Source organism: Molothrus ater, chromosome Z (genome assembly GCF_012460135.2).
Source record: "Molothrus ater isolate BHLD 08-10-18 breed brown headed cowbird chromosome Z, BPBGC_Mater_1.1, whole genome shotgun sequence".
Taxonomy (NCBI): Eukaryota; Metazoa; Chordata; class Aves; order Passeriformes; family Icteridae; genus Molothrus; species Molothrus ater.
Genome location: NC_050511.2, coordinates 25,930,253 through 25,945,713, shown reverse-complemented (window position 1 = coordinate 25,945,713; position 15,461 = coordinate 25,930,253). Strand labels below are relative to the sequence as shown.

The following is a 15,461-nucleotide window of genomic DNA, read 5'->3' as shown; positions in this document are numbered from 1 at the left end:
TCATTATGTGCTCAAAATTCATTATGTACTTTTACCAGGTGTAAATTTATATTCAAGTAACTAGAATATGAGCTGTGACTCCTATTAAAGTTTGTCCTGATTTTATGCTGTTTATGTTTTTATGGTCATGGTTTCTCTAGTTTTTAAATTATTTGACCTAAACAGACCCTAGGAAATGATATTACAAGCCATTAAAACTATCGTCATGCCTTTCTTCTCAGAGCCCTTGTAGTTTCCATTCATCATTGCATCCAGAAAATATGAGCAGCCTGTCTGCCACTGCGCTACTTTCTTGTTGTGTATTACTGCTGAAACAAGATACGAGGATATTGTCATATCCAAGTCGAGTGGAAAATTACAGACATGGCTAACTCGTGACCTTTGTAGTTCAAAAAGCAGCTTGTGAATTTTAATTGCACTTTTCTTTCCCTTAATTTTTTCGTCCAAAGCACTTACTCTGTATGGGAATATAATTGCTAATCATATCACCATGTAACACAAACAGAGAAACATGACTTGGTTTTTCAGACAGACTCTGAAGGGGAGCCCATAAAACCAGAAAACATGTCTTTTCATCGGGAGTAGCTCCTATTTATTCAGAGTACAGTTCAACCAGTTTGTCCTTTGGCAAGGACACATTCCTAGCTTCATATGTCTGTAGCCTCAGTGGGATTCTCCAAGCACACTAAATTGGAGAGGTTATTGATCTATGCAAATGAAACAACAGTTCACTGCTGCCATTTTCCTTGGGTAGCTTGCTCATCATCTAAATGCAGCTATCTCTTTCAGACTGTCATAGGCTTTGTGTGGATTTTTCAGCTAAGTGTTCAGGACCATGTGCCAAGTGTTATTCCCCAGAACACAGGGGAGAGAGATTTATATTCAGTGTAACTGCAATGAATGAGAAGCTGGCTACATGGTAGTTATTCAGTGTTAATAAACAACATATTCAGAAAACACGGCAATGAGAAAATAGAAAACAAACAATACACACAGACTGTTGCTTCTGATTAATTCTGTTTCTTGAAACCCATTAATATTGTTTGTCATGCTGCAATAATGAAACTTAAAATCAAATGAAACATTCTGTTGTTCTTGAAGACTTCTAATTTTTAAAGCCGTACTGTGTTTTTGCACGTATCAGCACATAAAAATGCTCCTCCTGAGAGTCCAGCAAGCCAGGGATGGGACCAGTGGCATTTTTACGTAACATCTGAATTATAAGGATGAGAGGTAAAAGTTGGCCATTATACTAAGAGACAAAGGCTCCAGGGAGACCTTATTGTGACCTTTCTGTACTTCATGAGGGCTTGTAAGAAATATGAGGACAATTCTTTTAGCAGAGCCTGCTGCAGTAGTACAAGGGGTAATGGCTTTAAACTAAAAGAATAAATTTAGACTAAATGTAAGGAAGACATTTTTTTTACAATGGGAGTGATGGGACACTGGAACAGGTTGTCCAGAGAGAAGGTGGATGCCCCATCCTTGTAATCATTCAAGGTCAAGTTGAATGGGGCTCTGAGCAACTGATTGAAGATGTCCCTGCCCACTGCAGTGAACTTGATGACCTGATGACATCAGGACTGGATGACTTTCAGAAGTCCTTTCCAACCCAAACCATTCTATGAGTCTGTGATTATCAAACAATGCCTTATATGGTGCTAAAGATGTTTTGGCATATATCTAAGGAAACAAAGGTTTTACTTAGGTTTTACTTATACTTTAGAATATTGACACACTGCATTTCCAACATCGGTGTCTTGACAAGCTGCTGATAAAACTGGAAAAATAAAATGCATATTTTTAAATTATCTTCTTTCATTTTTTAATGGCTTACTGTCTTTTAAACAGAAGTAACAAGGATCTCAGTTTGTGCACTAGACCTTTGACAGCAGAGGGACAAAGGGGAAGAAAAGTTCAGTGGCTTATCAGAGGCTGTACTTAGTCTAAGGATACCATTTACATAAAGGGAACTAGAATGTGTATTAGTGCACAGCTGGTAGAATATTGCAACACGACAACAATTTATCTGTGCAATTTAGTCCTCTGGCCTTAATGGCCTTCTTGTACAGAAGCTGTGGATCCAAGAATATGACCTGTGGTCTGTAGAAAAAAATGTTCATATGTGCAGTACAATGGGGGGAGAGAGAGAAAAAGAAAAAAAGATGTGAAGATGGCAGCAAAGAGCAAATTTTTAGTTAATTAATTAATCAATCCTCTTTATTATGCACAAGTTAATGTGCATGAAGTAATGTACTTGAAATCAATTAACACCTTAAGTTTTCCAAATTGTACTATAGACTTACTAAAATTCTTGCAGTCATATATTGCTGTGTAGTATTTGAGGGGTAGCAGCTCGTCCTGTCTCTTGTATTCACTATTGACAACTATTTTTTGATCCAGGGATTCTGTAGCTGTTTTGTTAGCCACGTACCCTTAGTGATCTTATACCTGTTTCTCAGGCTGTTGATTTTGTGCTTTGCCAAACAGAGTAAGAGCAAATCAAGTAAAAGAAATAAAAACCACAGTAAGAGAGTATTTGTTATTAGGAGTGGGAGGGAATGCACAACATCTTTTTTAGTGTTCAGAGGGGAAAAAAGAGTGTCCTGGTTCAGGGCAAATTTGGAAGAGATCCAAATCCATCCGCAGACATCACAGTCCAGGAGCAGGAATGTGGAGGAGTGAGTGCAGTGTCTCTCCCCCCTTCACTCTCTGGAATACGTCTTAAAGGTGCAAAACTTATTATTTAGCATAAACAGAACAAGACAATTGAGGATAAAAGCATCATATAGTCAACCGAGAACAAAGAGTAATGAGTGTGTTGTCCAAAGATGTGGGGAAAGAAGAATGGCATTCAGATGACTTTTCCTTTCACTTTTGTTCTGGAGCAGTGGCTGGTGATTTGTTAAGGTACTGTATGATGTTCCATGTATGATGTTCCTTCTCCTTTCCTAGGGGCTGCGGATTATTTTTTCAGATGCTTCCAGACTCATCTTCAGAATGAGTGCTTCTAGTCATGTGAGAGCTACTCTTCGGATCTATGCAGAGAGTTATGAAAAGGATCCTAGCCAACACAATAAGGAACCACAGGTAATGCAACAGGATCGTAGTAGGTCAGTAAGTAAAGCACTGCCTCGGTAATAGCAGTGGCTACAGGTTTTCATCTTTGATCAGCGGCAACACTCAATGCTTTGGCCCAGGTACTGTGTTTGTAGATGATTTCCCTGGTCTTGTAAGTGTACACCTTTTGAGGAAGGACCAGCAGTTTTAATCAATGACTTCAAGTCTGTTAAGAGAAGTCATTCTAGTTAGAATTTTTTTCAGAAGTTTTTTAGAGTTGTGATTTGATTTATGGAACAGTATTTAAAAAATAAGATAACCATTTTTGAAGGAGATTATCTGAGAGCCACTTAATTAGGCCATCCCAAGGACTCTTCACAATCAGAGTACAGTTAGGAAATGTGGATACCAGAGTCTCAACAATGTAGGGATTCCTTGTAAGGGAAAGACTTGTAGCTGTCTCAGAATTATCTCATATCATAACCAGAATTTTTCTTAAGAAGAGTAAAGCTTAAGAGCAAGCTGCTGGATTGTCCAGCAGATGCCTTATGCAATGAATAAAATAAATCATGCTCCACACTCTTAGATTCTTCTCAGTAAATGTTCTTTATGCTGTGATATACAAGAGAGGACTAAGGATATTTCATGGAAAAGAAGTTAAGCATTTTGCTTGTAGTAAATCAAAACTCCATAGTATTAAGTCTCATGTAGTTGTGTCTTCATGACTGGAATGCAAATGCAAATCTAGGAAAGCACATATGCTGTCAAATGAATTTGAACTCTAGGTAAGTGTTTGATGCTTCACCAGATTCTGACCATAAACTTAGTGAGTTTCTTCTTACGCTTTTAAACAGTTGCATATCAGTCATAAAAAGTGCTTCAGTTGTCACAGAAATGTTGCAGATCCCATGCCTGCAGATATGATCTATTAAATTCTTCTTGCTTTTGCTTGAGAGAGGTGCATGAAGTCTTGCCAGACTACAGACCATGTCCAGGGAGCAGTAGGAATGGGTCTGCTGCACAAGGCAGTAGGAGCCAGGCATCCTGCTGCACCACAGGCAGGGCCCTCCTTATCCAGGGGACAGTCCTACAGCAGGAAAGTGAGGAGGACAGGGCAGCTCTCTGGTAGAAAGCTCCCTCAACAAGTGATGGATCAGAGGCAGGGTTCATCTGGGGCAGCAGAAATGGAACCAGAGACAAAGCTGGAGACAAGGATGAGTAAACCTACTCAGGAGACAGGGTCAAAGTCAAAACTGGAGACAAGATACAGCATATATCCAAGCAGTCTTTCAGGGAAAGAAGCTGCCCGTAGCGTGGGCCTGAGGTTCACCTAGGCAGCAGAGGCAGAGATAAGGCTGGAGACAGGCACTCCTATGGCTTAGCTCAGGCAGGGACCAGCACCCCATGGACAGGATGTAATGGACCTTGGCCAGGGTGCAGGGGAAAGTCCTCAGGGGATCCTAAACAGGTCAGAATAGCTTATGACTGTCCTCAAGGATTTCAGAGTTTGGTCTTTCAGCACACCAAAAGGGTCTGTTATTCCCAAGGACAGAAAGAAGGTTGGAAGGGATTTTTTTTCTGTATTGGTAACAGAGCCTGTCAGATCACAGCACTTTTGGCTGTTTAATCAGAATATTCACTAGTGAACAAATAATCCCAGGGGCAGAAATGTCATTGCCTTGAAACTTGCTACAGGGACTTTCCTGCATTTATGCAGTGCAGACAGGCATTTTGATATCCAGACTGCCTCAGGAAATACATGGTACTGTAAACACCCTCCTCATCTCCTGCCATGTGCATAACATCTGGGATAAATAGAAGTTTCATCTCAATTAATACAATAAATTCTTTATTTGGTTTCTCATTGCTTAATATTGCACAGTTCCCACTGCTTCTCTTTCCTTGCCCTGGCTGCATGCTTTGCCAACAACATGCGTGCATTAGAAACAACAAGGTCATAGATTGTATCCGACAGGCAGATGGCGGACTTCAAGACAGTGCATAAATTTTAGGAGATCCTCATGTACAAAAATAACTAAACATTTCCCAGGAGAACATTTGATAGTCTTCAGTGAAGTATGTAAAAGAATGTGAATAAAATACTCCTTTTTCAGAAAACAGCATTGTTAAAAAGGGGTGCCATAGTTTTCCTGATACTGTAATTCCTTTATTGTTCAGTTTGCTTCAAAGTTCATATTGACATGCACGCATCTAAAAGAGGTGTGACAGATTTGTAGTTTCAAGAACTTTGTTGCCTATTTGCTGTCAGTAATAGGAACACAGCATATATGTAAGTGGTCAGTTATGGAAAAAGCACTGACATAAAGGAGTATGTTAATTATATATGTATACTATATGTATTACCTTATGGTATTTAAGAAAGTTGTTACATTTTGAATTATATTTTTCTGTAGCTGAGGAGACAATTGTATGTGGTTTCTGTATTATTGCACTCTTTTTGAAACAGCTGATCAAGAAAATCTCCCTTCCATACCTTTTATATCATAAAGCAAAACAAGATTATTTGATGATTAGCTGCTTAAGTAAATATTCAGATGGTCCTGTTTATTGCACCATGTCTTTCCAGCACCTTGTTTTAGATAATGCACTGCTCCATGTTTTTGCCTGGTGACAATTCCAGTCAAAACCTGAACTGAAAGGCAAAAATACCTTGATACATCTTTTGCTTTTTGTGACAGAAAATAAATGTCTCCATCTTGACAGGCAACTCAGTCATGTTGGAGGTTCCATTTTGTGGAATCATTATGGTAATTAGCTTGACTTTGCCTCATACCAGCATCCTTTCCCCCCTCACACCCTTTCCTGTTCCAGACAAAGCCTTTTCCAAAATTAATCATCCAACTTTACAGTAGTGTTCAAGTTCTTTTATTTTGCTTCTGCAGTCTTTGACAATGTAGCTTCTGATGGTGAATTTTTCACAGATAAGTAAATGTCTGAACTACATCTTCCAAGCATGTTGAGATGTGCATATTATTCTGGAACACTAATTGTGGCACTTTTTGAGTTGAACTGGACCTTCTTGACCTTTTGTTCCAGTTTATATGTAGGCCAGTATGTGTTGTAAACCATGGGTGTTAATGAATGTAAGAGTCACCCAAATCATATTTTAGTACTATCTTTGTACAATTAATTGGTAGTACTTTCTACCTAGCATAAAGCACCGACAACTTCCTGATTTACAACAAAGGTCTTCAGAGGAAAGTGGTAAAACATGCCAATAATGTATGTTTGAGGTCATGGACAAATGTGAATAGCCATGACTTCTGGCTGTTGAATGATCCATTTAAAGAAATTTGCAGAAGCAGCTTCATGGACACCTGGGAAATAAGGGGTTGCTGCTTTTTTCTGTTCAGTTCTTTCTGCAAGCCAGTATCAACAGTGAAAATCAGGAGCAATAAAGAAAAATTAACATCATACTTTGTCCAAAGTATATCAGAAACAACTCAATGTTTTCAATTCAAACAAATCAAATTCAATTCAATATATTACTCATTTGAATATTGCATAACTTAGAGTGGTGATGCAATCTAGATCTAAAACAAAGTCTTGAAAACAATGCTGAACACTTTTCTAAAACTGAAATATTCTGCTCTAAAATTGAACATCACTCTGTTGATGTGACTTGTCACAAGTGATACCCCTCATCACTGGGCATTCCTGAGAATAGTGCTTTCCAGATAGTTAAAAACTATTTAAAAAGAAATACTTTTTAAATATAAATTTTCCATGCAAAAACTATTTTTAAATAGTTTTTAACTATTCAGATAGACGTCCAACTAGCATTTCAGAAAGCTCAGTTCATTATAACAAACAACAGGCTTCTCTCTGAAATCTTACATGAATTGGGCTTTTATGCATTGGCATGTATCCTTTTCTAAGTGAACAGAGTTATGAGTTTTCCTAAATTTAATACAGTTATAAAAAGTAGATGTTCAATGGGCATGAACTACTAAAATAAGACTTTGTTGACCTTTAATCTCACTTATAGCCTTATTTTGTTATGTTACCTCAATATTTGATATTTGTACATCCCCACACGTCTTGTCCTTTGTTTAGCCACATGGATGTATTATTGAACTTGGATAAGATTCAAACAGGAAGTTTCATATACAAAGGCAAAGAAAGCAATGAGCCGCCTTGATTGTACTTGTAAATCCAGTGTGTTCTTCAACCACATGTTGTGCTGCTGTTTCAGGGTAAATGTCCTGAAAAGAGTATCAGTAGTCATTAGTCCCCATTATTCTGATAATGACTTAATTAGCTCTGTTTACAGTACATTATAATTTATTATGTGAGTTCTGTCAGCAATAAATAGGTGTTGACATAGAGTCACAAAATTATAGAATGGTTTGGGTTGGAAGGGACCTTAAAGATCATGTAGCTCCAGCCTTCCTCACTAGACCAGATTGCTCAGAGGTCCATCCACACCTGACTTTGAAGATGGAGTTTGGGACATATACAGCTTCTCAGGACAGTCTGTTCCAGTGCCTCAGCAGCCTCACAGTAAAGAATTTCTTCCTAGTATCTAATCTAAACTGTCCTCTTTCAGTTTTAATCCATTACCACTTGCCCTGTCACTACATGTAAAGAGTTCCTCTCTTTCTTGTAGGCTCCCTTTAGGTGCTGGAAGGCTGCAGTTAGGTCACCCCCAAGCCTTCTGTTTGCCAGGCTGAACATACTCAGTTCTGTCAGCCGTTCCTCATAGGGCAGGTGGTCCATGCCTCTGTTCAGCTTCGTGTCACTCCTTTGGACTTGCTTCACAGGTCCCTGTCCTTCCTGTGCTGGGAGCCCAGAGCTGATGCAGCCCTGCAGGTGGGGTCTCAGCAGAGCAGGGCAGAGGGGCAGAATCCCCTCCCTGGCCCTGCTGCCCACACTGCTCTGGATGCAGCCCAGGACACGTGTGGCTCTCTGGGCTGGGAGTGCCCATGGCTGGGTCATGTCCAGCCTCTCAGCCACCAGCACCCCCAATTCCTTCTGGGCAGGGCTGCTGGGATCTGTTCATCCCCAGCCTGTGCTGGTACCAGGGCTGCTCTGACCCACAGGCAGCACCTCGCACTTGGCCTTAAAAATTCCGTGAGATTTCCATGGGCCCACTTCTCAAGCTTGTCCAGGTCACTCTGGATGTCATCCCATCTTTCAGGTGTGTCAAGTGCACCACTCAGGTTGGTGTCATCTGCAGATCTGCTAAGGGTGCACTTGATCCCTTTGTCCATTTCATTAATGAAGATACTGAATAACACTAGTGCCATTATGGACCCCCAAGGGACACCACTTTTCACTCAACTCCATTGGGACTCTGAGCCATTGACCACCACCCTCTGGATGTGACTGTCAAACCAGTTCCACTGAACAGTCCACCCACTGAGTCCATCTCTCTCCAGTCAAGAGAGAAGGATGTTGTGGGGGACTGTGCCAAAGGCTTTACAGTAAAATAAAGATAAATGACACCTGTAACCCTTCTCTTGTCCACTGTTGCCATCACTCCACTGTAGAAGGCCACTGGCTTGATCAGACAGGATCTGCCCTTGGTGCAGTTGTGTTGTCTGTCCTGAACCACCTCCCTGTCCTACGTGTGCACAGCTCTAGGGGCATCTGTTCTGTGATCTTCCCAGGCAGAGGTGGGGCTGACGGGTCAGTATTTCTCAGTATTCCTCCTTTCTACCCTTCTTAAAGGTGGGTACAATGTTTTTCCTTTTTTCCAATTACCTGGGACTTGCCCTGACTGCCATGACTTCAAATATCAGGGAGAGTGGCTGTGCAATTATATCAACCAATTCCCTCAGTTGTGTGCAGTCTATATTGGGTACTCTTTAAATGGGACGCAGTGAATCACAAATACTGCAGTTACTTTTGCTGTAGACTAGTAAATAACGGACTAGTTAGCTACTATGCTAATCATAAGATTAGCAGTAGCCAAGCAAAGACTTCGGGGCAGGACTTGCTTCTTTGTGTTTTTATTGGAAAAGGCAAGCCAATTAAAAAGCACAAAAAAAAAAAAAGAAAAAAGGTTAAGAATACATCTTGATCATCAAAGATTCATTTCATGAATTTCTGAAATGAGCTTTGAAAAGTGAGCAGCAGAGAGAAAAACCCTCTGATTTGCAGGTGGACCTTATTTGGTAGATGAAAAATTTTTGTTATATGTGATTGTATATATGAGTGATTATAGAAAATTATTGTTTATGGTGTGAGATGGTCCAAGAGCAGGGAACTGAGATGAACAATCCAGAAGTCCTGGGTTCTATATCACTTCATTGGGACAAAATTAAAGGAATCTGTGTGGTTTTTGCAAGGCACATACAACACTAAGCACAAGTGCAGTTTGCTAGACAATTATTGCCTCTCTGTTTACTTTTGAGGGGTTTTTAGCATTACTCTGTTTAGCTATCAGAACAGACAGTACAGTCCATAAAAATTATATGAAATTGTTCTGGTTTCATGTGGCTAGAATTAATTTTCTTCTTACTAGGTGGTGCAGTGCTGTTTTGGATTTGGTATGAGAATAATGCTGATAACACACTGATGTTGTAGTTGTTGCTAAGTAGAAGTTAACCCATGTCAAGGACTTTTCAGTCTCCTGTGCTCTCTTAGTGAGGAGGTCCACAAGAATCTGGGAGGGACCATAGCTGTGATGGGTGACCTGAACTGGCCAAAGGGATATTCCATACCACAGCATGTCTTGTTTGGTGTATTAACTGTGTGGGAGTTAGCTGTGAGGGGCTGATGGCTGCTCAGGTCAGGCTGATCGTCAGTCAGTGGGTGGTGGGTGCTGCATTATGCATAATTTGTGTGAGTTTAGTTGGATTTTATTCCTCAATCTTTTTCCTTTTATTATTAGTTTTGTTATTGTATCTTAGTTTATTTCAGTTATTAAGCTGTGCTTATCTAAGTCCATGGATTTTACATTTTTCCAGTTCTCTACCAATCTGCCAGGGTCAGGGAAGTGAGCGAGCAGCTGTGGGGCACTTAGTTTCTGGCTGGAGTTGAACCATAATAAAAGTTTTGCCTTTACTGTTAAAATTCATAAGATTTTCTCAGAGGACCCATGGAATGTGGAGACTTATATGTTTGAACACACTCTTAGATAATGCAGCATGTTTGTGCTATTCAGGTCATTTAGCTTCAGATTCTTCTCGAAGTCATACTGTAGAGTGAAGACATTTTAAATCAACTGGGACTGCAAAGGAAATAAATCATGGGACACTAATTATCAAATATTCCACGAATCAAGGAAATTAGTTAATCAAACCTAATTTTCCCTTAAAGCTCTTCGGTTCTACTAGAAAAGAACTAATCTTTTGTGAACATAAGAGAAGTTCATGCTCCACTTGGTTTCCATTTTCCTCCTGTTTATTTCACCTTTCATGCCTGCCCTCCTCTATTGCCAGAGGCATAACAACTGGTTTCTTGACCTTTATTGTAATTCTGTTTGAGTTAACAGGCAGACTATGCACAAGACTAGAGAGGTCAGTTTCCTTTTTTTCTGTGGAAGGTCTTCTTCTCAGCTGAATCAAGTGAACACCACCAGTGCTGTGCATATTACAGAGTCAGTTCAGTTTGTTTCACAATGAACCACATCCCTTAGATCCTTAGAGCAGGTGGCTGTTAGCATAAACCTTTCCAAAGACTTCTGGGTGTTTTTGGAATGGAAGGCCAAAGCAAGCACACTGTGGTGAGCTTTGTGTTGAGCCCCTACGGCAGGATGTACAGGCACAATGCTGAGCTTTTTAACATGCAATCAGGTACATTTCAGCCCTTCCTAACTTTTTGATAAACCTGATGCATCATTGGGAAAAATCTTTTCTGTGACCTTGATTAGAAGAGAGGAAATTGTATGGAATTTTCTTGCAAGATCACAGACAGAAAAATTGCTAACGAGCCAAGAGGAATTATACGTGTCTGACAGCTCTGGTACAGATTATTCCCAAGGAAAAAGCTTTTAATCTGTATGTGCCTGATGTTAGATATCTGCTTGCTTGATTTATTTTCTCGTAATCATTCCTCCCAGCTGTTTTTTTTAGAGATATAACTTCTACCTATGATTACTAAAGCAAGATTCTGATTAAGTCAGTTCTGTTAATTTTCAATTCTTATATTTTATCTAAAGGGTAACATGCCATATGTTCTTAACAGTTGCCAAGAGATAAGTGGGCTATTTAACATCCAGAATAATTTCAACTGTCACTTAGAGTTGAAATGTCAATAGTAAAGTTTTACAGTTTCTCAAGTAGACAGAACCAATAAAAAATACTTTTACAAAAGATCTCCTTGAGATATAGAAGTCTTTCTAGAGGAATATTAGTGATAAGTGATTGTTGGCTGAGATTTATCTCTTGCAGCTGAAATATAAACTATTCATGGCAGATGTAAAGGAATTTTTAAAAGGCATATGTAGTCCTAGTTTCTTGTTATTCTGTCCTGTTCTTGCCATTCCCTACATTATGCACTTTTGCCTTTTTTACATATTTTGGATGAAGAAAGTATAAAAATTAAATTGAAGTGTGGAAAGACAGAATTAAAAAAGGACTTTCTCTGTTGAGAAGCATGATTGCAACAAGCAGAATACTTAGTAGTAATTGGAATCATTTGGCAGGCGCAATTGTTTTTGTAAATGGGTGTCACATAAACTCATTTGATTCTGTGTTTTGTTCCAGCATTGTGTAAAATGTTGAATGTGGATTTTTTTTTTTAATTCAGAGTGCATTTCTTGCCTAAAAAAGCAGGATCCAGTAAAGTGGGTCAGGACAGTTGCTTTTTGATTTTTCTTGTACTTTTTAGATTAAATAAGGAAGAGGTTTCTTAGGGGTGTGCTGGAGAACTTCAAATGCTTTAGTCTCATCCAGACCTTATAAATTGGCACATTTTAATATTTACTTTTGCAGCATTTGCTCACAGATATGAGTTTGTGCTCTACATATTAATCTTCTCTAAGTATGTTTGACTTTAATAGACTTGTGTTCTGGTTCAGTGATTATTCAGAAGATAGATATCTACAAATATGGAGCTTTTTTAACAATAACATGTCAGACTCCTCACACTTGTGCATAACTGAGCTTAATCATAAACTCACTTGACACCAGTGGCATTCATGGTGTTATTCCATGACTCTGCTTGCACAGTTAGTCTCTTCACTCTTTTTGATTTAACTGTCTGACTGTTTGCATAAGTAAAGAAACACCTCATCCTGTCAGAAACTGTCAGGTGGCTGAAGCAGATTCAAAGTATTGATTATACAGGCTTATAAAAAAAGGTATCTGTAAATTTCAGCTCTCCAGAATTACTGTTCTGTTTCATTTGATTCTCAAACCTAATGTATGTGAAGCTGGAATTAGTTTATTTGAAAGAGACAGCTGTAGAAAATCTCTAGGGATAAAAGAATTAGTTTGGTAGCCAAATATATGAGTCTCTGAAAAGAAAATTTTCACACAAAACTCAGTTCTGCCATTTTATCTTTGTGGATCATTTAACTAACTAAAAGAAGATCCAATTGTGATTTAAAAAATTGTGTTTTACTTGATTTTCATGTGGTATTATCATAGCTGTCATCTGTACTCACCCATTCAAGCCTATAAATGGCTGTTTAATGAGGTCTGTAGCCTGAAACTTGAAAGTTCATGCTGTTCTGTTGGAATTTATCCTGTTAATAAAGTTGCGTGTGGTATTAGTCAAAACACACTTCTGTGAATTCTGTTAAGGTAGTTGGTTGTTACAGTCCCTTCTGATCCTAAGCTTCACATATTAAGTGTATTTAGACAAAGAAGAAAATATCATCTGTTTGATTTCCCTTCATCAGAATGGAAGCTGGTCTACCTCTGTTATTTCTGGGTTGTTTTGTACTGCAGATTTCAAAGAGCTTCACATTTCCTGTTTCACAGAGAGTGATCAGTACAGTGTATATTTATTGTTTCTCTTTTCTGCATAGCTTAGATATACTCAATGTAACACTTCACAAAACATATGCTAAGCATGATACCTATTGTGTCAAGTATAACAGCAATAGACACCATAGCTGTGTCAGTTTTTGATATTCTTATTTACTATTATTATTATATAATTGTGCAGTTAAAAGAAGGATTTATAAATGTAAGATGTCTTTTGATATTTCTGCTTTATGTAATTCAATGTATTTCTTCATCTTTAGGCCGTCCTGAGTCCTCTTATTGCAATTGCGCTGAAAATATCTCAGATTCATGAGAGGACAGGACGAAAGGGACCCACTGTCATCACTTGAAGCCACGGAAGATTGTTAAACCAGGGCCAAAAGAGGAACAGCAAGGAAGAGACAGAACCTTGTTAAAACTTGTTAGCCATTTGTGCCTTGTATGATTTTAAAAGTTAGGTGGGAAGAAAAATTCAATATAACATTAAGCGTAATCATTTGCATTGATCTCCAATGCAATAGTGTATTGACTTGTTTTACCTGCAGTATCATAATTTCTGATAACAGTATAACCATAGAAGGAGGCCTTAATGTTCAAATGTTGTCAGTAATGTAGCCAAAAATGACAACTTCTTGGTTTTAAATGCTATGATAAAAGTTAGAGAAATTTCAGTATGGGGGAGAGAGGGAGGAATTGCAAAGCAAAGATATGTTTGGTGAGTGTTGTTTGGGATTCTTGTCACATTCTGGTAAGTTTCTGAAGAGGTGTACAGAGCATGTCTGAGTCATAGGGCTGTGTACTAAGCTTTGCACGGGGTGTATTTCCTCCCCTGGCTCCATGCCTCCTCTCAGGCCTCTCCTCTTGCTCACAGATGCACACTGACAGCAGTGTTGTATACACACTTACACTTGTGCCCAAAGATGGGGTTATTCCATACTTTTTTACCCCTGCTTTTAAAACATATCAATGTGACTTCTGCCTTTAGATTTTCCTTATTTTTTGACTCTTTGGTTGTTTTCCTCCAGAAGGAGGCCTTTGTTCTACAAAGCTGATTTTGTCCTTCCAGCAATATGTCGGGTATGGAATCTGACTGTCTTCCATAATATTCCTCATGTCAGGAGATGATACTGGTGCTTACTGTGTTTGAAAGATAATCTCTGCAAGTTCAGTAATTGTTTAGGAGTTACGGAAGTTTTTTTAAGTCTCCTGAATATTCATGCTCCACTTACCACAAAGTAAGTGAGTGAGAGGGAATTAAACCCTAATCAATTGAATAGAAATACTAGTCTGACTCACCCTCTGGACATGGTTTTTATTAGATTCTTGGTAACAGTGGATCATGCAATAAAAATTTGGGGAGTGCAAGAGATGTTTCCGGCATAGATCTGAGAAGGCTGTTGGGGATATGGACATCAGCATTTTTCTGCCTGTGAAATGATACAGCAGTTCTAGCTACAATACTGTGCTCTGAAAAAGAACACAAACACTTTATGCATGTGATTTGCTTGAGAGCTTTGCTTCCTTGGAAATGGTATGATCACTTGTATCATTCGTCAAGGTGGCTTTGTGCAGCTTGCCTCTTTGCAGTGTATTTCAATTCATTGTGGTTGTCAAATTTTAGTACAACTAATATAATGTTGCAGCAAAGGAAATTGTTTAAATTTCTTTGAACACTTCTGTCAGAAAATGGCTAAACACTTAGTATACAATAAAGAGTAATGCTGTATATCTGTCTTAATACATAATTGTGGACAAGACACCTGCACTTTCAAGCATCCTAATAAAGTTGCCTTTATTACAATTACATTATTACTTAATTGGTTCTAAACAAATGAGGTATGTTCTCACTTAGTGTCCTATCTTGCCATTAAATGTTCCCACAAACCAAAAGAGATTTTAAGACTTTAGTTCTTTTTACAAATATTTTTCTTTTATATGATCGTGACCAAGACATTTTCACACAGTTTGGACATCTACTTTATAATGTAAGAGCACCAATCTTCACAGAAACCTTGTTTATATAGTATTTTATATTTATAGTTATATTTATTTATTAATTTATAATTTTATTTATGTCTATTTTTTAATTCAACTTTTCTAGATGCAGAATAATCTCTTAAATAGTAGATCACACATGGTCAAGCATAGACACATTCTGGATTATGACAGTTCAAATTACTGGGTTGTGTGAGGGAACATTCTGAAAGTCAGTCCACTAAATTTCTAAAATCTTGTACACATTCTCTGACAATGAAATTATTTTTGATCACGTAGTGAACTAGCTGTTTATACTACAGAGTATTCCATTTGCCAGGCTTTTCTGAAATGAGAATACAGTTTGAAAAGTAAAATATATTGCAGTCATGTGTCTTTCAGGATGCAGTGGGAAGACTCAAGAATAGATGAAGACTGAAGAAACATACTTGTGCTTTTATCAGAAAGCTGTCACTAGAGCTGCAGTAGATGGCAGTCTACTTTCATGAAGGCAGTCATCATAAA

At 38.4% G+C, this 15,461-nt stretch overlaps 1 protein-coding gene across 1 annotated transcript in view; it reads left to right on the top strand.

Moving 5' to 3' along the window:
* The window catches only part of PGM5 (phosphoglucomutase 5), a 69,781-nt gene extending 54,927 nt beyond the window's left edge, over positions 1 to 14,854 (top strand). Inside the window, exons 10-11 of the mRNA XM_036403834.2 lie at positions 2,956 to 3,090; positions 13,223 to 14,854. Of these exons, the coding sequence (XP_036259727.1) occupies positions 2,956 to 3,090; positions 13,223 to 13,312 (225 nt within the window). The 3' untranslated portion in view covers positions 13,313 to 14,854. The remainder of the gene's footprint in view (positions 1 to 2,955; positions 3,091 to 13,222) is intronic.
* The last annotated feature ends 607 nt before the right edge of the window (positions 14,855 to 15,461 follow it).